General features: G+C 40.5%; 1 protein-coding gene across 1 annotated transcript in view; it reads left to right on the top strand.

Moving 5' to 3' along the window:
* Positions 1–2,142: 2,142 nt before the first annotated feature.
* The window catches only part of TM9SF2 (transmembrane 9 superfamily member 2), a 28,902-nt gene continuing 16,924 nt past the window's right edge, over positions 2,143–14,120 (top strand). Inside the window, exons 1-5 of the mRNA XM_054827248.1 lie at positions 2,143–2,476; positions 6,481–6,548; positions 7,650–7,743; positions 8,466–8,593; positions 13,013–13,142. Of these exons, the coding sequence (XP_054683223.1) occupies positions 2,348–2,476; positions 6,481–6,548; positions 7,650–7,743; positions 8,466–8,593; positions 13,013–13,142 (549 nt within the window). The 5' untranslated portion in view covers positions 2,143–2,347. The remainder of the gene's footprint in view (positions 2,477–6,480; positions 6,549–7,649; positions 7,744–8,465; positions 8,594–13,012; positions 13,143–14,120) is intronic.

The raw sequence follows: 14,120 nt of genomic DNA, 5'->3' as shown, positions 1-14,120 counted from the left end.
TCTCTAAAACAGTAATTTTTCCTGTTTTATTTCACAGTCTTGCGTAACCTGGGAATTTCACATCATAAAACCTGTGATACTTGTTCTTCTGGTACTAAAACCACACCCGCTGCATTGTAACCTATGGCTGTAAAACCCATAGGGAAGTAATCTAAGATGAGAAATTATCAAGCAAATTCCCACTGACGTTCTCATTAAATTAGAGGAGGTGAATTTTGCCCAGGCTGAAATTGGATCTCAAGGACCATAGCCATTCCTGGCATTATAACCCATGGTTATAGCTGCTCCAAAAGAGTTGGTATATTGAATTAATAACAGCCTACAAACTGTTTTTCTACATCATCTTTGTAGAGCAGAAAGGAGGGAGCATCATAGCATACGACACCACAGCCACTGAAATGTTCTTTGCACATCAACTGGCTGAGCACCCCTTAAAAGCGCTCTGAGTCAGCAGGTTTTGCAGTCAGGAAGGCAGAGTAAGACAAGGGATTTAAGCAGATCACAAAGCACACCGCAACTCCTACTCATCGCGCAGCTTTTGGAGCATTCTCAAGGAAGATGAGGACTAAATGGGCAAAGGCTTTTAAATATTCTCTCATGCAAAGGAATGGAATTAGGCCCACAAAAGTAATTTGCTTAGAATATTAACCTGGGAAATGGGAGATATGTTTGAACTCCCTTGTGGCAGAAGAGAAACTGAACTTGGGTCATTTACAACCTGATTACCCTAACCATGAGCAATTTTAAATAAAAAGAGGGAACTGGGAATTCTTCTCCAGCTGCGCTTGTCACAGGGCTTGATCTTATAATTGTGCTCTTAGGATAGCTACAGGATGAGACAAGTAGGAATCAGACCTAGGAATGAGAAAGGTAAACTAACAGCTGAAATTTTAAATAGAGTTCAAAAATATCTAATGTATATAATGTTATAAATTAATATGTATTTATATAAAACTAAGAATGGCTTATTTAATATAGAAAAAAAATATATTAACATAACCATACCTAAGGATTACATTATGTGGCCTAGGTGCTTAGATGCTCAACGCTGCATCTGGTCAGACACCGTGTGAATTAACCCACCTGAGGCTCCACCCTGCATAGACAGTAGCCAGGTATCTCATCTGTTGCTTTCTCAGGCACCTGGACATTGCATTACAGGACACAGAGCAGGCATCTCTTTGGATAGCCCTGCTCATTCCTCACCAACTTTCCTGGCAATACCTTAGCTGCCTAAGTATACCTTGGCTATATATAGGATCATATGAGCAACAGGTGTATCCTGCAAACCCTGTAATAAATAGAAGGAAATCAGAAATGTGTAAATCAATGAAATTAGCGGAAATGCTGCAACATTTATATATACAGTTTTTCATTAGAGTCTGTTGTCTGATTGAAAATATCAGGAAGCAGGGAAAGGTAAAATGACAATCCGAGCAATGTCCTCTCCTACATTATCAAACCAACAGACTTTTCATGCCCGTTCCTTCTATAGGGTGGTTGGGTTTTTTTTGGTGGGCGAGTTTTTTTCGGTAGATCGTGCCACATGACGGCAGCCATCAGTGGCACAGAGGGAACGCGGATCCGGGTTGTTCTGAACAGACATCCACCACAGCCACCATCTGTCTGTCTGTCTGTCTGTCTCCTCCTCGGCTCCACTCAGCCGGTGGTAGGTCTCGCCTCACGTTCCCTTTGAAAACCGAGAGAGTTGTCCATGGGGAAACCCTTGATAATTAAAAAAAAAAAAAAAAGACAAAATATATTTTTAAAAGAGCAAGGACCGCTGAACAGCCGCGCAGCCTGACCGGGAGCGGGGCCAGGCCTCGCTGGGACCGCCCAGGCGTTGGGTGGGGGGGGTCCCAAACGGCCGCTGGGCGCCGCTCCTATCGCCCCCCGTCCTTCTTCGGCGGCCGGGGCCGCCCCTCAGCTTTCCCGGGGTGGGGAGGGGAGGGGAAGGGAGGACAGAGCGGGGCCGGGCCGGCCGCCGTGGCTGCCCCCTCCCGCGCCGCCCCCGGCGTAGTGCGCCGCGCTGCCATGGCAACCGAGGCAGGCGGGGCTCTACTCCGGAAGCGAACGCGCGAGGGGCCGGTCCGGTTCGTCGCGTGCACCGGACCCGCCCCCGTCGCGCTCGTCAGGTGGTCTGCGCGGGGTGACGTGTCGCGCGCGCGAGAAGCCGGAAGTGGCGGCCGTGAGGGCGGGGGGAGTCGCCAGCCGCGACCGTTTGCCGCCGCGGGCGCGCGCGAGAGGCGCCCAGAGACCACCACCCCCCCGCCCCCGCAAGCCGCCCCGCGCCCCAGCTCGCGCCGCCCCCGCCGTTCCTCCGCGCGCCCACCACCCCCCTCCGGCCATGGCTCTGCGGCGGCTCCTCATCGCCGCGGCGCTGGCGGCGGCCGCGCCCTCCGCCGCCGCCTTCTACCTGCCGGGCCTGGCGCCCGTCAACTTCTGCGAGGCTGGCAAGGAGAAGGCCGAGTGCAGGGTGAGCCTGAGGGGGCCGGGCCCGCCGCGCTGAGGGGAGGCCTCGGCGCTGCCCGCGCCCCTGAGGCCCGGGTTGCTGCGCGGTGTTTTAACATGCTGCTGCGGGGGTTGCGGGGGGGTTGTTGGTGGGGTTTTTTCCGGAGGGTTTGTAGCTGTCTCGCTGTAACGACCCCGGCGTCCCGGGGGCTGTTGCCGCAGGGACTTGGAGCGTGTTTCAGTTATCGCAATAAGGGCTAATGGTAAAGTGTCCGCGGTCCCTCGCAGGGGGAGACAGAGCTGTCGGCTCATCTCGTGAGTTACGGTCACGTTGCGGAAATAGGAAGCCCTGGCCGCTTATCTCTCGGGCCCTTTTAAATACTTGCTGGAAAGCTGCAGAAAGTAAGGGTCACAGTGACAGGTCGTGCCAGGGTGTGTGTGTGATTCTTGGCAGGAGCGAGCAGCTGATGCTCGCAAGCAGATAGAAAATCAAGGCAAGCGTGCAGTGACACTTTCCTTGCTGTGTCTTCCTAACTGCAAGAATCTGAGGTGTAGGGGCTTCTAGGCCCTAGAGTCTCAAGTGAAGCTTAAACTTCTTGTCCTGCCTACATAAGTGACAAGTAAAGTTCACATAACCAAAATACTTATTTGTAAGGATGTTGGCTGGTAAGGGGTCTGTACTTAAAATAGGCTTTGGTCCTTTGGATGAGCTTTAGAAATTGCTGTTTGCTGTTGCTGTGATGGAAATTACGCAAGACCGTGCTTTAAGACTTGAATGAGAAGGTTCAAGACCAATCGCTTTTATGATCTGTTGTCTTACTGCTGTTCAAAGTGGCTGTCTCACGCTTTCTGATCTCTCAGCTGCTCTATTACATGAAACACTGGTCCATGATTCTTCAGAATAGGAGTCTGTTTAAACTGTATGCTTTTGGCAAATACCTTGCACTGACTTTATCAATTTGCTGTCCAGAATCAGAAGAGCAGGTAATAAAGGTGTAGTTGCTATGAATGTTTTTTCCCTTCTTTCCCAAGTGTATTGTTCTATTCAGACCAGTCAAATCTTGCGCCTAACACAGAGCTGTGGATTTTTTCACTTTTGTTTCCATGCCACTTGTGTTGTAGTAGTAAAATATTCTGTGGATATTCTTTTATAGGATCATAGAAACGGTGTTTGGAATTGACCTCAGGAGGTCACACAGTCCAACCTCATGCTTGAAGCAAGGCTGTTGCCAGCAGTAGATCAGCTCTACCGTTGTTTAAGCAAGCCTTGAAAACATCCAAGCATGGAGCATCCGTTACCTCCCTGGGTGACCTGTTACAGTGCTGCACTACTCTCTTCAGGAATGTTTTTTTTTTTTCTTCAAGTACAGGCTAAGACTTTAAAGCTGCAGTTTGTAGTTTTTCACAATATCCCTGAAAAATATCACTATGTTTGAATTATTCCTGTTTTAAGCTAGGATTGTGGCAGAATTATTTTTATTTTTTTAAAGTGAAGTAAATTAGGTTACCTGCTGTCTTTTGTAATCAACCTGAGACACTTATGGGGTCATCTTTTGCAGATATGTCTGTATTTTTTTCCCCTCATGTACAAAATGCTTGTCTCCTTATCCTGAGAATTTATCATTTTGTAAATGTGAAGTAAGGTGCTTAGGTGATGGAAATCTACTACCAGTGGCTAGCTGAACATTTTAGGGTAACCTAACCAAGTGTATTATTGCAAAAATCTCTTTCTGAAATTAGCCACCTCTTATATTCCTCTACCTTGTGCCGGCCATATATGTACAAAGTGAGACATAGGTATATGAAGAAAGCTAAATCACACTTTGCATCCAAGTCTTTCCATGTAGTCTGGTCCCTGGTGAAGACAAACAGTATGTGATCAGATAATCACTATATCATAATATTTATGTAAGTGGGTAAAACTAAGCTTCCCTGAACAACCTTAATTTTTCACATGCTCTTGCTGCGTTCTTACAATTGTCACTGTTGATTATGATGTCAGTAATAATGTTGAGTTTTCCCCTGCCTTGAGGATTTTGATCCAAAGACCGGATCTCTAAATGGTACTATTTGTCTATTATAATCTCTGTAGCTTCCATATGTCCTCTGTTGGTGAGATGGGATGGGATGTTGTTAGTGGGGCACATGGCTAGCAGCATGAGAACGATGAGACTCATAACTTTGCCCCTTCCTCCAAGTTGTCTGCTAATCTGCTTGGGCAAACTCAGTTTGGTTACTTTCCTGTTTCTGGTTGGAATATCATCAGAAATGGAATGTAATCTATGCAGACTTAAATAGTAACTCTTGCCTGAGCATTAAGAATCCTTACTCATTTTAAAAAAATACTGATGGCTCCAAAGGGGACTTGTTGTTTTATGGGAAATTGTTTACCAAAGATGGTGATCTGCAGTAATGCATATACTTCTCATGGAAAATCAGAGCATTTGGGTAAATCCCCTCCTCCAATGAAAAATAGCTACTTTAAGGCAATGGTTCTGTGACCAGCTGAGGAAGTCTAATTCCTTGCTGCTGGAAGTGAGAGATTTCATTCCTGTCTTCCTCCTGTCTTTTACATTGTCCCAGCTGTGTTACTTGTTAAATCCTTTTTTGAGCTTATTAACATGGCAGGAAACTGTCCAACTTTTTGCCAGACTTTTTTTGCTGTGTTAGTGAGTCGAAGTGGCTTACAAAATTACGACAAGTGTGCACTACCCAGAGGTAAGCTGCAGGTCTGCATGGCTTAGAGCAGAGGAAGGAGAAGTAAGGTGTGTCTTCGCTTAGTGAATAACCTAACAGCTGTCTACCTCTCATGGAACTGCATCCTGACTTGTACATGGACAACTACAGTATATCAGTAAAACACAGTACCTGACTGAACGACTGAAGTATCTGAGCTACAGATACATGTGAACAATTCCATCCTTTTTCTTTTTCTTTTTTTTTTCTTTTCCCTCCAGAATTTCTTGGTTTGGCTAAACTTGAGTGAATTTTCATAGGGAGGAAAAGATCTCCTGTTGATTTATGGTGAGAAAATAGATGGGTTGCTGTTGAAAGGGGGAGGTCTTGTTCATGAAAGCACTCCCTCCCTTTTGCTCTCTCCAGCTGTTGTCTAATTGCACAGTAAGTTTAACTTGCTATGCTGCTAAAATTTGCTCTTTAAATTTTTTTGGGAGTAAATCTTTTGCTGTTTTAGCTAGTTGAATTGGTTTACTGTGCAAGCAGATAACTGCCAAAAACAGTGTAAGGTAAACAGTTGAGATGTATTGGGGCTGCAGGACTAGAATAAGGGAAGGGATTTTGAGATTAAGAGGAAAGAGTGAGAGACATCTCCCTTTCTGTAGCAGCAGGCTACCCCATCTGTAATTAATGTGTATAGACCAAACTAGTCTGAAACCACAGCAGGCTGAATTTCAGGTTCTTAGTCAAGAGTTGCTAGAGTTATTGATAAACTTTTATAAGGAGGTAAATGTGGATAACCTTGCCTTCTCTTTGGAAAGAGCTTCTGTACAAACTTAAAATAGTGTATTGGTCTGAATACATTGTTTAAATCCTCATAGTTCAGTTTTCAGTTGCTACATAGATGAAATTGTGGAGCGGCTTAATTATAGGGAGAAGTACTGATATCATCCATACTTTTATTCATCTTCTTCTAAGACTTTTATTACACAAAAGTTTGTGGTGATGATTAATATGGCTCTAACTTGGTACACCAAACTAAAACACTGGCAACTGTGATAACTGTATTATTCTTGTGCATGATTTCTTGCTGTCTTGTAGTTTGAATGGTTATGTTAGCCCTAAAGTGGTTTTGTCATGTGATCACTGTTTTTGTGATGGTTAGATAGTGTTTTACTTATGCTCTCAGCAGATACAGTTCATTACACAAGATTCTACATTTCAAGATGTATAATTACACAAATCTTACATTTTCAACTTTCCTTTACCTTATTCATGTAAATCTATTTATATATATCTGTCAGAATTGAAGAAATGCTTTAATATAACTGCTGATTATCTCCACTCTTTCAGTCTGGAATCGAGCTGTTTGTGAACAGGCTTGACTCTGTAGAGTCTGTCCTTCCCTATGAATATACTGCGTAAGTATATTATGCTGTTTATGTCATTTTAGTTGCCAGTTCTTCCAAAAAGATGAATTTAATTTATCTTAAAGTATTATCTACCTCTTGCTATGGCAGTTTGCCAGTGAGTAATGTCTATTTATTTTGCTAACGTAAGTTTACCAATAGAGAATTTTCAACCAGCAGATGGATGCATGCATTGCTTCCTTCTTCTCGGTTGTCATTGCTCATAGTTCAGAAGTAGTGCATGGATTCATAGGCCCTCATGTAGGTCGAATCACTGCTTTAGACTAACTTAAGTTTAAAATGTGTGTGTGTATATATAACATTTACACTTCTGCATTAGTTGTCATTTTATAGATAAAAGTATTATTGCTGTCTTTAGTAGCCTATAGCCAGAGGAGTTAAAGTGGTAATGAGGTGTGAACTTCCCATCAATTATCTTAATGAGGTGTTAAATGTTTTCTTGGTACACATCATAGGAGCGCACAAAATATATCAGTGCCTGGTACACCTATGTAAAGTTGTTGCTTGAAAGAATATTTTGACTGTTAACATTGGAGAGGTTAAGCAGTAGTTATGTCTACACTTTAATGAACACAAATGTGATATACTTGAAATTAGGCTGCAAAAATTTGGAGGATGTGCTATTAAATGTTTTGGTGAATAAAACTGCAATAACCTGTTTATGTAATAGTGCTTGTTGTAAAGGAGCTGCCCGTATATGTGTGTGTGTAATTTTTTTTCTTTTATTATTCCCCAGCCCGAGAATCTGGCCTGCATGTTTTTCTCTCAGAGCTGTCATGAAACTCTATGTGAAGGTTTAGTTCTTGGCTAAAATCCCTGTTCAAATAGTAAACTTTTAATTACTTCAGGAAACTGTTATACTGCCATGTTTAATATAAACTGAGTTCTGAAATAGCTGAAGAAGAGATTTGATTGTTGCTTTTGTTCTGTTTTTTCCAAAACGGGACTGTGATTTTCACACTTTGCCTCACAGGTTTAAGGAAGAAACTGTTGTCTAGAAGGAAAGCCATATAGTTCCTTTACTTGTGATGAAGGTGTTGATTTTCCGCAGAGAATATTTTTATTAACTTTTCTATCTTTTCTCTAATTCAGGTTTGATTTTTGCCAAGCGGAAGGAAAGAAGCGTCCCTCTGAAAACCTTGGCCAAGTATTGTTTGGAGAGAGGATAGAACCATCTCCTTACAGGGTTTGTTCTCTGACAAGGGCTGTTTGGTAATATGTACATTCAAATGTAACCAAAGGAGATCAGAATCTTGAGGATCCTCTTCACAAGGGCTTTATCTCAAAGAGCTTCAAAATCTAAAATTCCACATAATAGAAATCTGTCGATTTAACCTAATTGTAACTATGCACTTTGCGTCATGAAGCTGTAGCCTGAAATGCTGTGGAGGTTGTCTCCTCTCTTTGGAACCTGCCACAACCTGATTCTTGCTCCTCAGCTGTCCCCTTGTTAGAAGGAATTGAGTACTCTTATTTCTTGGAACCAGATCTGAAGAGACCACAGCTGTAAAATGGAAGAATTAGAAATGGTGTTAGCCAGCTTGTCTTTTCTGGTGACTGAAGCTCTCACTTTCTAGTGGGAGAGACAGTTATCAATTGAATCTGCCTGGGACAGCAATGCTGCTGTGAGGTCAGCTGACTTGTCTGGTAAATCATTGCAGGAAACAGGTTTTAATCAGTAACAAGGAGCTCTTAGTGCTGGGCTCCTACAATGAACACAGGAGGGTTTTATAGCGCACACCAATATAGAAACCTCCTCTGGAGGTTAATACACATAGTCTTGGTAATTTATTAGGTGTTTTTATTATAATAGTGTAGGCAATTATAAATGTATAGGGGAAACATTAAATACTGAAATGACACAGTTTGTTACAATCTTTTTCTTCATATGTCTTTCATTTTTCTTAGTTCACATTCAACAAGAAGGAAACATGTAAATCTGTTTGTACAAAAACATATGATACCACAAAGCCAGAAGATAAACAGAAATTAGACTTCTTGAAAAAAAGCATGCTACTGAATTACCAACATCATTGGTAAGTTGATATCAAAATCCATAGCTTGGTTAATCTCTGTGTTGGTGATTTAGTTTATCATTTTGCATTTGCAAGTTAATATAGATTGAACACTAGGTATTTGCACTGAATGTTCTTGCAAAAGATGTTATATTGCTTGTTGTCTTCATTAAAAAAAATTCCTTCACTTGAAGGATTAGCACCAGGTATAATGGAAAAGAGTCTGTTTCCAAACACAAAGCTTTGTGTGGTTTTTGTGCTGCCTCTGTGCTTACTGTAAAATACTGATATTTCTTTGCACCTGTAAATCTAGCAGTTAACCCTGCCCTAGCTTGAGAAAAGTCTTAAGGGACTTTCATTCTATTGCTGTGACGTCTTTGTTTTCCTCAAGAGCCTTTGCACTCCCCTTCAAGTGCTGTGTCCAGGAGACAGGATCAACAGTTCTGAAAGTGTTTTATGCAAAGTTTGTTTCTCTTATAGGATATGGAAGTGAAAGGTGGCCAGTGAAAATTAATTAATGAAATAATTTTGAGGAATGCATCAACACTTGGTCCTTTCCTGTTCCCCGAGTCTCTCTGTAACCATCTGAGTTGTCTTGGAGCATGCTGGGGCTCTGTTTCTGCTTGGACATTGAGGTCCTCTTCCGATGGGCGTTAAGGGTGGGGCAAGGCTGAATGTGTGCGCTGAATCTCATGCTGATTGTCAGTTAGGATGTAGCCATGCTCTGCGCCCACATCCAAGAGCTGGGAAATGTTTATCAGCAGGCTCCGTCTTGACATTGGAAATACCCAGCCACGCTGTCAGTGTTTGTAGAGTGCTTTGTATCTTGGTATTCTGTGCTAAAAGCAGCCTTTAGTTGCAAGGGTAGAAGGAACAGCTTGGGCACGAAGTTGTCAGAGTTCCTGTGGCATGTCTTTGCAAGTAATACATGAGCATAATTAACCAATGTTGCTCATATGATTCCAGATGTGTGCTCCCTGCTTCACAGAAACAAACATTTTGGTTTTCATCTAATTAGATTAAAACTGTCTGGATATATTAGTAAAAATGCAGGTGAAATATTGAATTTTGATACTGTCATTAAATGTTTTTCTGTAATGTCACATTCCATTTCTTCAGTTTTGAAAGAGCCATCCATGCTGGAAAGGCAATGAGTGTATTTTCTACTGCTTTTGGGAACTGATATGGGATATCCCTTTTTAGGGATAAACTACAGCTCACTGATGTAAATATTTCTGGGAACGTCTTGAAAATTAGTTTAGTTGGAAGTTGATAAATTAGGTCAGAAGGGTTCACAGGCAATAACCATATGTTCTTGTAGGTGAACCAGGAAGCAATAAATAAACCCTGAAAGATACAGCTACTTTTGCAGGGATTCAAAGTGTATATGCCTAATTCTGAAATAAGTAGAGCTTCAAACATGCTGGATTTGGTTACATTCCTATTAAATACTACATGTATTTATCATGTTAACACCACTTTGAATTTCACTGATGCATGTTGGTCTGGCATAAAGCTTCAGCTTTAAAAGTTTGTGTATGCTTTAGTGTGTAAATGAAAAATAGTTTCCCAAGGCTGTGATCCTGTCACTCTTTGAAATAATTTTATTTTTTTTATGAAAGCCCAAAACTTAAGCTGAAGGAAATTGAAACACAACTACGTAAAACTAATCACACAGAAAAGTACTTCAGACAGTTTTTTTCCCCCCCCTTAGTGTATTTAAGTATATTTTTTAGCCTGTACAGCTAACTTGATAGGACTGTTCAGATTTTAGTAAGATGTAGTGCTGTTTTTCAGTGTGAAAACTTCCCTTTTAATTTAGGGTACTACTTATATTCTTAGTTCTTTTAATAGCACTACTTCTACTTTTTTTGCTAGGCCCACTGCCCTAAAACTTTAGAACCAGTGGCATGAAGAATCTTTGTATGTGTCTGGTAATGATAGTCCTCCTCAGCCACAGCTTTGCAAAGTGAAAGTGGCTGGATTTTGTGATGAATGATGCATGGTCCAGGAGCATGGTATGGTACAGGGCTATGTTGTGCAGGGATCAGCAAGGTATCATAAGTGAGGATTTAATAGAGGTTTATTATCCAGCTTCAATTTATCATAAAATTCCTGGGGAACACAGATGGTGTAAAGTGCTTTTAAGGTTTTAAAAGCCACTTAATAAGATTAAGAATTGACATACTGAATTGGACTCAACAGCTATACTGATATCTTGGCTGACAATGTTCATCACCAGATGTTTTTGAGAGACATATAAGAACGCTGTTGTATAGCATATTTGCCCCACATATATAATCTCTTCAAGTCATTTTAAATTTGAAGATTAACTGTGAAAAATGATTTGCTTCTTAAATCATCAATTTGTTCCAGCATTGCTGCTTTAAAGCAGCTCAGTATGCCTCTGCTGCAGAAGATACAAGGGGAAAGCCCTTACCCCAACCAGACTCATTTGCAATAGATTAAGGCTTTACCTGGTTTTGATTATGAAATTAAAATACTAACAAAAGCAAGAGATATGTCTAGTGTATATTATGGGGGTAAAATTCCAAATATGGTCCGAGTGTAATGAATCTGCATCTGGAGTAGCTCCTAATTAGCAACTTAATTGTACCCCGTAGTAGCATGGTGAAGTGAGTAGGATTTGGTTGGTGGTGGTGCTGCTCGCAACTGTGGTATTCTTAGGAATCTCCTGATAACCTGGAAACTGTGGTTTTTGGAGGGCCTGCCTTCAGCTCTTCCACCACGTCAATATTGAGCCGAGAACATTGCTACTTATTTATCCCTGGTAGCTAATGGTAGGGATGATGCAGATCTCTATGTTGTGTGAGCAAAGGCAGCACATACCGCTCTTTTTACCCCTATCAGTTAATGTGCTTCAAGAAATAGTGCTAATTCAGAGACTGTTAAAATATGGGACAGACTAAATAATGCTTTGGTTTTCTTGTCTGAAGTCATAATTACTGTGTTTAATTAGGTATTTAAAAGTACCTAATGAGGTATTGTCAGGTATCTCTTAACATTAATAGCCTAGTGGTTATAATGATGAGACATTTAATTGTAAAGGATGTTCAGTAGCTTGATAAGTTTTACAAGAGTGTGTTGTTGACAACCCACTGAAAGTTCTTTTCTTGGTCCAGTGATGCACGCAAAGTGGTAGTTGTCTCATGTCTTCATGTGTGAAGTTCATTAACAGACCCTTAAAAACACACCTTGGAGCCATTAATGTTGCCCCAGGGACAGCTACTGAATTTTAAGTCATCTTTGAATTACTTTCTTTTGGGATTTGTCTTTCAGCTAGTTAAAACACTTTATAACATAAAGAAACAGGTTTGAGTTTTTTAGTAGTTTCTTTTACAAAGGGATGGGTCACTATGTTGGGTATCTTTGTTTAAAAGTGTATTTTTGCATTTGACATTTGTACTGTTTCTAGCATGTTGGATACTGTTTGTATCTTAATGTATCATCTTCTGAAACTCCTCAGGGGGGTGTGGGGTTCCTCCACAAATTTATCATTGAAACTAAACTATAAACCTACTGGGTTCAGGACTTTTAGGTAATACGAATATAAATCTTGTGAGGCAATAATATAAAAGCAGCAGGTAGACAGTGGAGAGATGTTTGAAAGTGATTACTTTCCCAAATGTCTGATGGCTTACAACTTTTTACTTATGTAACCTATCTAGTTTAAATATTCCATACTCTCAGGGAACTACAGCTGAGGTCAATGGTCAGGAATTCACTTAAATAGCAAAAACAAAACAAAAAACAAGCAAACAAACAAAAACAAACAAACAAATAACCCCCCACACATTAAAAAAAACCACAACACCAAAACAAAAAAATCCTTGCACTTTAGCTTCAATGCAAAATAAAAGTTTGGAGTGCCATGAAAAAATGTATTTTGCAATGGAAGAACAACGAGGAAGCTGGAGAATTAATAATGTGCATGTAGGCAAATTTATTTTGTGTTTTGTCTTAAACTTGAAATTACCAAGTTAATTGTAGCTGCTTTAGTGGATGATTTTGGCCATTTTTAAAAACAAAATAATGAAATGTCATGACTTTGGAGTGGGAGAGTTTTATGTATTGAGCTATAGTTGTAAGGGGACTTCAGAAACCAGTCCAATGAATAGAATGTTTTGAGGGTCACAGAGTAAGCCTCCTTTTACAAGCCACCTTCTGAAGAACTAAATTGATTTAAGTTATTTTTTTCTAGAAAAGAGTTTCAGTGGAAGAGCTACATGCTTACCTCTCATTTGGAAATTGGATTGACAATCTGTGCAATTCTATGGGTTAAGATCTGAAAGAAGTATTATTCTTGTAGTTAATCTTTCAATAACGAGTGTGGCAAAGTTAGACTAATATTAATCTGGTTTTGTTTCCATTACACTCTGTATTTTGGAAGATTGTGAAATGTCAGTATGCCATTTACAGGATTGTGGACAACATGCCTGTGACCTGGTGTTATGATGTTGAAGATGGCCAGAGGTTTTGCAATCCTGGGTTTCCTATTGGCTGTTACATTACAGAAGATGGCCGTCCAAAAGATGCCTGTGTTATTAATGTAGGTTTATGCAATTTATTTTTTTTAATATCCCCTTTTTACTAATTTAAAGACTGGCATTTCTCCTATGTCATGTTTCTATGGTGAGTCCTCACTATCTTAAGAGCCCTTGTTGCCTAAAACTAAGTAAGTGTTTTGGTATCTCTGTAAGTACCTCAATTTCTGAGTTTCATCTAAACCTGAGAACTCTCTTCTGTTGCATAATACAGAAGAGCTCCAAAAGATAGTGGAGATGAGCGTGCATAACATTTAGTACATGTAAAGGGTGAAAAAGAAAAACACATCATCCTTCATTGCCTAAGTCATCTGAACATCTGAAGGCTTGGAATTTACATTTTGGTGGGATAGAAGTGTTTGTACCGCTGCATGGAAGTTAATACTTCTTGAAGGATTGCTTTCCCTAAAACTGTGTGAGCTAATGGAAGAAGGCAGAATTTAAGATTTCGAAGTGAACAAAGCTTCTCCTGTGAGAGACAGAGATCTATTGGATTAACTGGTGGAGGTCCGGATGAATGCAGTCTAAGCATTACGAAGATGAGTGCAATAGAAAGTCCAGGATGTCTTTAGATTACCACAGAGCTCTTCCATGGAGAGGTCACTAACACCCTGGATTAGGTTTTTTGTTTTATCAAAATGGTTTGGTTTAGTTAATGGATCTTACCATAGATGACAGTTTCTGCAGTTTCTAATTTTGTTTCCTTGCCTCCATAATAAATTGATTTTAGAGGCTCCATATGAATGGATGCATTTAGGATCAAATATGTAATCTGACAATATTATTTTAGTCTGTTTAAATACTTGTTTTTAAGAAAAGGGAAATAACCTTTGAAGGAGTAACTGAAGGACTGTAGAAGAACTCTTTGTTTAAATAACTATTCTTATAATTAGGGTGCTTTGTAGAAAGGGGTGGGGTTAGAACCCTGAAGAAGTATTAGTTGAACTTCAGTAGATATAATGCTTGTGATTTAACCACCTCTT

The sequence above is a fragment of the Grus americana genome, chromosome 1 (genome assembly GCF_028858705.1).
Source record: "Grus americana isolate bGruAme1 chromosome 1, bGruAme1.mat, whole genome shotgun sequence".
Lineage (NCBI taxonomy): Eukaryota > Metazoa > Chordata > Aves > Gruiformes > Gruidae > Grus > Grus americana.
This window is presented reverse-complemented; position numbering and strand designations above follow the sequence as displayed.